Below are 9518 nucleotides of genomic sequence, written 5' to 3'. Positions count from 1 at the left end.
ATATTTTTCTGGGTAATGTGGCTCCATGTAATTTACGGTGGAGCCCAAACCCATCAGGCACTAACTGAAGAGTAAGTGCAATGGCAGTAAAATTGATCTATTTTCAAATAGTCTTTGGTGTAAACTGAAAACTAAACATTTTTTAGATTACTTACAGACTTACAGTGGTTAAATGGACAGAGCAAAGAAATATTTTTCCTCTGGTCTGTAGTGCTGTTTATCCATCTTGATTTTTTTGGTGTGGGTTGCAGAGTTTTGGAGATCTCAACTGTAGAGATGTCTGCCTTCTCTCCATTATAATGGGACTAAATGGCACTCAGCTTGTGGTGTGGTGCACAAAGCACCAAAAAAAAAAGAAAAAAATGTTTCCTTTGAGAAATCATAACCATTATAACAGTTTCACTACTTGCTATGAGAAAGGAAGTAGTTCTAGTAGATTCATATTACAGAGAGAAAGTGGTTCCTGCTGCTCACAACAAGGTCTGTGGATTATCTCAAGAACCAGGTCATGACTTCCAGAAAGACACACTAGTTTTGAATTTTTCAAATGTATTTTTTGAGCATCACAAGCTGAGTACCATTTAGTCCCATTATATGAGAGAGAAGGCCGATATCTCCAAAAGTCTGTGGTGCACACCAAAACTGTGAAGACAAATAAAAAGCTCTACAGGTAAGACGGAAAATATATGTATTTTTGAGATGAACTGTTCCTTTAAAATGATATGACTTTTTTCCAGCTCTTTGGATAAAATAGATGGAGCACTGTCTCTTTAATGGACTGCTGAGTAAAGAATGTTGTCTCACCAGTGAGACTGAAACAGAGAACACAGCAAACATTCTTTTAAGGCCGCAGTTAGCACTTTCTTTCATTATCTATTAGAAATGTTGCAATTGAGTGATCAATGACAAACACTTCCTGCTTCCAGCTTCTCCGTGCTAATGATTGGTTGGATTTTTTGTCTTACATGAGTAATGGTGTAAACATCATTTCTATAGCACCCTTCAAAACCAGAGTTACAAGGTGCTTCAGAGATACACAGGAGATATACTGCAGCACCAGACGGGTTAAAGGGATAGTTCAGCCAAAAATGAAAATTCAGTCATTATCTACTCACCCTCATGCAGACTGAAGGCCGGGTTTATTTTATTAGTCTGAATAATACTGCTGGAGTTTCACAGGAAAACAGTGTTGCAGAGTCTCCCAGACAAGGGAAGTGAACGGTGATATACTGCTTGTCTGGCGTAATCCCAGTCTCCTCAAGTCTCAACATGCTGTTTGCACACCATCACACCACACACACCCAGTTCAGACAGTGTGCACGTGAATGTGCTCCAAGCTAAGGATCTACAGTGAAGATTCAGACTAAAAACATGGTGTAAATAACATATTTTAATCAACTTGGCATGTTGGGGCTATAGGAGGATTTGATTACACCAGACAAACAATATGGAGGTATTTTAAATTTTTATTCAGTTGTTTTTTTTTTTTGTTTTAAACTGGTCACCATTCACTTCCATTGTTTGGGATATTCTGCAGCACTGTTTTCCTGTGAAACTCCAGCAGAGTTTTGTGGACTAAAAAACTAAACCTGACCTTTAATTAGCATGAGAATGAGTAGATAATGACTGAATTTTCATCTTGGGGTGAACTATCCCTTTAAACAGAGGTCTTCCTGATGTGACTGGAACCTGAATATCTTTGGCTTTTGGACTGTTCATCAGACTAAACAAGCCATTTAAAGATATTATCTGCTGACATATTGTGGTTATTTTATGATTCATTACACAGCTCTGATTTGATCAGTTATCAAAATAAATGTTGACTGATTCATAAATGTTTCAGAACTACATTCTTTTATATGGCTTTAAGTTCCTCATTTGTTAAACTCCCTGATAATTACATTATCCATTCCAGACTTTCTTCTGTTTGCCACTTCAACTAAACAGACCCCTCTCCCTTTCCTCTGAGCCCCACCACCCCCTTATGGCTGTGTGTCTAATGGCTTTGTTTCATCAGGCTACTTGTTTCATGATTTGAAATCTTGTTTCAGACCCTCCTGCTTGCTGTCAGCAGCTGGTGTGGTGGTCCTTGGTGAAGTCCTGCCAGATGTGCAGAAGCTGTGATGGTTTAAACCCGTTGACGATGACCAGTTGGGAGAACATGCACCTGTCATACTCCAGGTTCCTGACTTCAAACAGGTTCCTGAGGGTCAGCAGGGTGCGGGAGTACACCGGCCGGACGCCCAGCACACGTAGACATAACCCCACGTAAACATCCTCCAGGGGGATCATCGGGACAAACCTGGACGCCCAGGAGATCCTGGAGGCCAGGTCTGCAGAGAAGACATACCCGGCTCCAGAGACGTACCAGGGGAAGCTGTCCTCAGGGTACAGCTCCTCTGACACGTACCACTTACTGTTCTGGTCTCTCCTCGGCCTGCCATCACTGATCACGGAGCCGGTGATGAAGGCCTGCTGGGGGGAGCTCCTCAGACGTCTCAGCAGTAAGACGACATTCACAAAGATGTCAGCATCCACCTTCATAGCGTAGGAGGTGTTGGGACAGTGGGTCCCCAGCCAGTTCATCATCATCATGGTCTTAATAGTCAGGTTCTGGTAAGTGTCCTGGAATTAAGGTTCCAGAAAATTCATTATTAATTATTTGACAATAATAAATCATTTTGATGTTTTGTTGGCTGTATTGTCAATGAACATTAGGGTAGAAAATACAACATTTGCCCAATTTAAAGGGATAGTTCACCCAAAAATGAAAATTCAGTTATTATCTGCTCACCCTCATGCCGACTGAAATTCAGATTTAGTTTTTTAATCCACAAAACACTTCTGGAGTTTCACAGGAAAACAGCTTTAATCTCCCAAACAATGGAAGTGAATGGTGACCAGTTTTCACAACAACAACAGAATACCGACAAAAAATGCTTCCATACTGCTCATCTGGTGAAATCCAAGTCTCCTAGTAGTAGTGAGTAGATAGTGACTGAATTTTCATTTCTGCATGAACTACTTGTAACGTCCCACTTCTGGTATAAACCACGGCCACTTCTGGTCATCTATAGAGAGGCAAAGTCCCCTCTGGGGATGATGGAGTCTTGGAGTAAGGTAAGAAACTAATAGTGCTCACATAAACCCAGAATGGAATAGAAAAAGTCCAGAAGTGAATTTTGATGCAAAACAACAGCAGAAGCAAAATATTTATCAAAAAACTTTAGTGAGGATGGAAACCTCACTGTACCTTTTGAGACAAATACTTTGTACTTATAGAACCCTAGTACTTTAACTTGTAATTGAGTAAACTTTTTAGAATCTAACAGTACTTGTACTTCAGGGCAAATTTTCAGTACTCTTTCCACCATTACTCCCTTCTACCTCTCCTGTCTGTCTTTACCTGCCCTCTCCAATGAATAATCTATAATCTTAAACTCTTTAAATATGTAATTATTACTAATTATTCTGATGATTAATTCTAATTATTCATTATCTTTCATAATCTGAGCAGAGAAGGCAGAGTGACACTTTGCACAGAAAGTCAGTCAGTAAAGGGAACTTGGATTCTGCAACAGTTTGCATCTTAGCAGTACACACAGTGACCTGTGGCCCATTAAATTTCACTTTTGGAGAAAAAGTTTGGGGCCCCTGATTTAAACATTATAAAAAGCCAATGTACCCTCACAGACAAACCTGCCTTAGGGATTAATTAAAGATTCAGATTAGTTCTAGACTAACTCTAATCCTCCTATTTGCAGTCAGTTTTGCATCCAGAACAGACTAAATCACTTAAAATCACTTTTTTTAAGATAAGTCTGTGAAAGGCACTGTTAGTTAGGAAAGCTTAAACAGGCACTTTAATCCGGGACTAGGTTTGGGCCTTGTCTGTGAAACTGACCCATCATTCATCATTCATATATTCATACATTTTCATATATTTTCTTAAGTAAGGTCCCATGTTGGTCCACTGGAGGATACAGGAACAGAGACAGATCATTCTATTGGCTGGTAGATACAGATACAAATAATGACATCTCAACTAATACTGTATCAAAGTTTAGTGGCATGGTGACAGTCCTACCTGGAAGTCCATCTGGATGATGTCTGTATGTCTCCTGCTCTCTTCCTCCAGCTGATCCTGAACGTTGGACACCTGTCCTCCCTCAGGGAGCCCCACATAGAACAGAGTGAGGGTGTCCTGGCTTGGAGCCCCCCATGTCTTCCTGACGGCCTCCCTAGCTGCAGACTCCAGAGGGGACACTGGGACCATAAAAACGAGAAATGGACTTCTGTCCCTGCACATAGCTGGCTGATTGAGGACATACCGGTATGTTTGAGGGGATAGGAGCCTGTATTCCTCCGCAGGGAGGGGACTAGGCTTTGGCGGATGTTTACTCGGTGTTACCCTGCTCAGTAGGACCTGAGCACACAGGATCAACACGACCGAGGCGGTGAGAAACTTCACTAGCCTCCACGAGAAAGTTATCCTCATTTCACCGAAGTCCCCTGTTCACTCTGTCGTCCAGGTCCCAGTCCGACATGAGACAGGACCGATCGGGAAGTCCCGCAACATGCTTGGACGTCCGAAGGGCCAGTGGAGCGGCCACTCCCACCGCCAGCCTGAAGTCCCAGCAGGGCGAGGTATCAGGAAAAATACCGCCGAGAAGACGAGAGTCAAGCTGCAGTCTGCAGACACGCTGAACTGCAGGACACACCCCCTGAGCTCTGCTCATCAACCTATTAGGTAGTCTGAAGGGGGTGTACCTTGCAGTAGGTGTGTCCTGCAGCCATTGTCAGTCTGCAGATAGAACCACTAGGGACGGTGGGTGGAGTGAGATATGACGGAACAAACAAACCCAGCGGGCAAGAAAGAAACAGGTTTTCTCGATGGTCAGGATGATGTAAGAGCCTCACTATGATTGGTCCATTTTATACACATTTATGACAGTGGGCGGGGCATCAAATCAGATTATTATTCTCAAGGAAAACATCACAGCTTTACAGGTAACAGTGATTGAGTTTGTAGTGAATCATTATACTACTACTACTAATAATAATAATAATAACAATAATAATAATAATAAAATGTATTATTATATTATTATCATTATTATTGTTGTTGTTGTTGTTGTTGTTGTTGTTGTTGTCGTTGTTGTTATTACATGATACATAGAAGTCAGCAGTGATGAAGATTTTTATTAACATTTAATTGAAATGATCATTTGTCCCTTAATCAAAGTACTGGACATGAGCATGGATCCTGCACAGTGTATAAATGTTTTGTTTCATTCACTCGTTGTCTCTGAGCATAATCCAGGCAGCAAGCAGGCCTTCATACGGAAGTGTAATGCATTTCCTTAAGATGAAAATGTTTGTCCTGTCATCTCTAAATTGTCAAGAGTATTAAATCACAATTCCAGGAAAGGTTTTATTGAAAGAAAGAAATTCTACTCTGCAGGTTCACCATGTCCAGGGCCGGCTCTCATTTCTCCCAGAGCTTTTCCCAAAACCTAGAACCAGCCTCCAGTACGCTTCAGCAAGCACAAGCAAGTGCTAAATGACATTTTTATATACATATATATGCTGAAAATGTTCAGGCCCCATTCCATTTCTTCATCACATTAAATCAGTTGTTACTGTTATACACAACCAAAATTATGTTTCTTTTTTAGGATTCTACATAAGGATGCCAAATCAAAGGAAAAAACATTTCATGCTTCAGAATGTCTCACCTGTCTGTAAGTAGACGTGGCATCCTAACCAGGCTGAGCTGATATAAAACAATCATTCAAAATCACTTGAATAATACATTTATTTTCAGTAAAATCCTCTTCATTACTCATTCAGTGAAAGTAAGTTCAAGCAGTTTTAAGGACTTTATCCAAAATCTATGTACTTTTCAAACCTTGAAAATGCTACAGTAAAATTTAGGTGTTTTCAAGGATTTCCAGCACCTGTAAGAACCCTGCGTTCAGGTGGTTCCTGATTCGTCCCTCACTCATTCCTGAGTAACTCTTCACAAATGTGCATCCTGTATTGTTAAGTGTGAGTAAATTAACAGGGACCAGCAGAAACTTCCTGGTGGAAGCTCTTTATGTGTAGCTGGACTTTTCAGAACATCGAGACAAAAGCGGACCTTGAGCTTGGTAATGCTTCAATTTACAGGTCTCCCAGTTTCATGGTTAATAGTTGGTAATTACTAAGTAACATATTTGAAATTTCTTTGACTTTACCCTCAAATTACCCCACATATTTACCATCTCATGGTAAGTATGTGATCATTAATTAATTATGATACTTGCTAACTATCACATATTTACTATGAAATTTTGGGTAAATGTGTTCAAGTTCAAATATGTGTCATGGTAATTACCACCTACTTGAATTAAAATGACATTTGCTAATCATCACATACTTAACCATGAAATTCGGGGGTATTTATGGGTAAATTCTAAGAAATGTCATATATGTTACATGGTAATTACCAGACACTACATGAAAATGGAACATGCTATTTATCACACACCTTTGGACGTAATTTCTAAGAAATTTCAAATGGTACTTGGTAGTTACTACCTATTTAGCATGAAATAATAGGACCTGGAAATTGAAGCGTTGCCAGGAATTTCCCTGCTAGAACCATGAGACTGAAGGCAGCCATGTTGGATTTTGCACTCAGAGGCAGCCTACTGACCTGCAATGCACTGATAGTCCACCAGAGGACGGAAGACATGTCTTCAGATTGCATGCAACAGGTTTTTCAGGAAAGTATGGATCATATTGATACATCAGACTAGTGATACGTCAACACCACCTTCTGAGAGAAAACCCCTGAACACCATCATTTTAAATGAACTGTTTTATTGTAATACAGTTTACAGAGAAACACCTGTTGTTCACCCAGTTATAAACAAACAAAACAATAGAAACAAACTTAATTTACACAGGCATTCTTTAGATGGTCAGTGGTTTAGTATGCTGCTGGAGCAGGGGGTGGGGGTGGGTGTAGGGGTGGGGGGAGTTGGGAGGGTAGATACAGTAACTAGTTCTCTAGTTTTGGCCTGTTCAAACACTAGTGTCATCAACATAAGCATAGAGACCTCACTACGTCAATTGGACTTCATTTTTGAATTGGCCATCAAACATGTTTTGTGTGAACAACACATGACATTCTCTTGTTCCACATATATGCACTGTATTCACATTTTGCAAAACGAAATAAAAAACTAATCACCGCATTTCATCCGCATCTCATTATATACTGAATAACAGGTCCTGCCTCGAAACAAAACAAATCAAAAACACATCAGCTTTTCTTTTCGCTCTTCTTTAGCTTTTTAAAACACAATACTGTGGCTGGAGCATGATGCCCTCAGGGGCTCACATGATGAATGGAAACATCGCCACCCACATGGACATGGGACTTTTTTTTGTCTCTTTTCATTTCCATCTCTATCAGCTCAGATGTTGGCTTATGTTTTGGGAGATGAGGGAACCAGGGGAGGATAAAGTGACACTGAGACAAGTTAAGTCGCACAAAGACAGACAAATGGCCAGTTAGATGGAGACATCTGACATCTGAGCAGTGCCGTCTGAGGAATATCCCTTTTCAAATGTTTAATCAGATGCATACATGTACAGTTCCGTACAAGGAATAACATTTCTAGGATAATCCAGTTGAATTATCGGTTTTAGCAAAGAGACCCTGAACCTAAACAAGACCACATTGTACTATAAACAGCCTGTCCTTTCTGTAAAACCCTACATGTGGCTAGGATGTGAAACAGGGGATTGTATTAATTACTGTACACAACATAATGCCCAAGCTGCACACTCGCCTCCCCACAAATGCTGCAACACAAGAGACAGGGTTAGAATCAGGGGAGATGGAGTTGTTTTTGCTCTCTTTGGTGCGTGAGTAGAATCTGTGTGGGCTTGATTTAAGTCCAGTTTGTAACATGCACATCGATTTCCACACTGGCAGCATTTCCACAACCGCATCATCACAGGGGGGAGAGAGGGGTGAGTAATGGAGACGAGGCTGAACTGTGAGCGAATGGGAGGAGGGAAGAAGGTGTGTTGGTTTTGCGTGGAGGCAGCAGGGCTCTTGGCAGTGGCTTTGGTTGCTGCAGGGTGTGTGGGTGTGGGAGTAGAGGTGGTTTATGGGGAGTCCAGACAGAGTAGTAGCAGTGTTGTTGTTGTTGTTGTTGTTGTTGTTGTTGTTTTTGTCGGTGATGGATCATTTATGATCGTTTCCTCCTCCCCTCCAGGTTTCTAAAGTTGGACGGCCTGATCTTCATCTCAGCGAACTCGATCGAGTGCTCGTGGCCTTTCCAGTGGAACCAGTTCACACCCTGGACAGGACAAGATGACAAATGATGTCAGTCAACATAGAGGTGAAGGTTCTGAGCCATGTTCCTGTCACAGATTCATATTACAGCCAAGGAACCAACAAGAACATCAAGATTCAGGGTTCCAAAACAAAACGGCAACAAAAACGTAGGAGTGAATGGAAGCAGGAGTTTAAATGTCTAGGACAGGGGTCAGCAACCTTTACTATCAAAAGAGACTTTTTGGCTAGAAAAGAAAAAAAAATGTCTTGAGCCAAACTATGAACTATCAAATATTTATATGTTTAATAAATGATAATATATATTTCTCTGAAACTCGCCTTTTTGGATTTGGCATCCATAGCTAGTTTCATGACTGAGATATTTCCTAACAGTTTAAATAACAATGAAATGAATCTGTTTTACAGAGCCACCAGTGGAACTCTCTCAGTGACCTCAAGAACCCCATAATAAACCATCAAAGACTCTCTAAACCCTCTGAAGGGGATCCTAACTGTTGGTCAATAAAACCCCATTAGAGACCCCCCAGATCCCCTTCAGTTACACCTGAGCCCTCTGCTGGAAAACCCCTATCTCAGAGACTGTGGCCCCCAGTCACTCAATGCCAGTTGTTTTCTATAGGTATATTAGGTGCACTGCTAATGTGCCCTGGGAGTCTTGCGTTTTAGACATTTGGAGTGTCTGATATTTTTGCAGGAATGCTCTAAATGAATCGAGTTGAAAAAACGTTTACTCAGATCAGAAAGTGCCCAATGTCATTTGCGTTTTTTTCCCATCATCCAAATGGATCATTGAGACACAAGCCTTCTCCATTGGTGACAAAAAAATTGCAGATGCTGGAAAATGACAATCATGGCAGAAGATCTAGTGGTGGCTGTTGCTGGGCACCTGGAGCTGTACAGTTTTACCAACTCCAGTTACCAGGATTTGAACAGAAAATGGCAGCCTGAAATTCGAGCAGAACTTGAGATTTAGTTTAAGATGTTTTCATTCACTAATAGTTAACTGGTAAGATACAGTTGAAGGTTTGTGTTAAGGTAATGTTAGCTCACTTTCAACATCTCCATGGACAAGCTGGAAGCCTGTGATTTCTCTTTTCTTTTTTTTTCTTTTTTTCTGAGGGCCTCACGAACACACACGTATCTCTGATCCCTGTGTCCA

The 9518-nt window shown here is 41.0% G+C and overlaps 2 protein-coding genes across 5 annotated transcripts in view; both read right to left on the bottom strand.

The window, feature by feature from the left end:
- Nucleotides 1–811: 811 nt before the first annotated feature.
- Nucleotides 812–4695, bottom strand: b3galt8 (beta-1,3-galactosyltransferase 8). The gene is made up of 2 exons (XM_084729344.1): nt 4088–4695; nt 812–2625 (listed from the first exon to the last, which is right to left on the bottom strand). Exons 1-2 carry the CDS (start codon nt 4496–4498, stop codon nt 2068–2070), a joined length of 969 nt encoding a protein of 322 aa, XP_084585470.1. The 5' UTR covers nt 4499–4695; the 3' UTR covers nt 812–2067.
- A 2155-nt stretch (nt 4696–6850) lies between these two features.
- The window catches only part of tncb (tenascin Cb), a 126415-nt gene continuing 123747 nt past the window's right edge, over nt 6851–9518 (bottom strand). For all 4 annotated transcript variants that reach the window (XM_084729340.1, XM_084729339.1, XM_084729341.1 and 1 more), the window contains one exon: nt 6851–8360. In XM_084729340.1, the coding sequence (XP_084585466.1) occupies nt 8250–8360 (111 nt within the window). In that variant the 3' untranslated portion in view covers nt 6851–8249. The remainder of the gene's footprint in view (nt 8361–9518) is intronic.

This window comes from Lutjanus erythropterus, chromosome 10, assembly GCF_056507025.1.
Source record: "Lutjanus erythropterus isolate fLutEry1 chromosome 10, fLutEry1.hap2, whole genome shotgun sequence".
In the NCBI taxonomy this organism is placed as follows: domain Eukaryota; kingdom Metazoa; phylum Chordata; class Actinopteri; order Lutjaniformes; family Lutjanidae; genus Lutjanus; species Lutjanus erythropterus.
Note: the sequence above shows the minus strand (reverse complement) of the source record. Positions and strands in the feature narration are given on the sequence as shown.

Coding starts and splice junctions, on each gene's coding strand:
- b3galt8 (XM_084729344.1), bottom strand. CDS start 4,498: ATGAGGATAACTTTCTCGTGGAGGCTAGTGAAGTTTCTCACCGCCTCG. Junction 2,626..4,087: donor TCATCCAGATGGACTTCCAG/GTAGGACTGTCA, acceptor CCTTAATTCCAG/GACACTTACCAGAACCTGAC.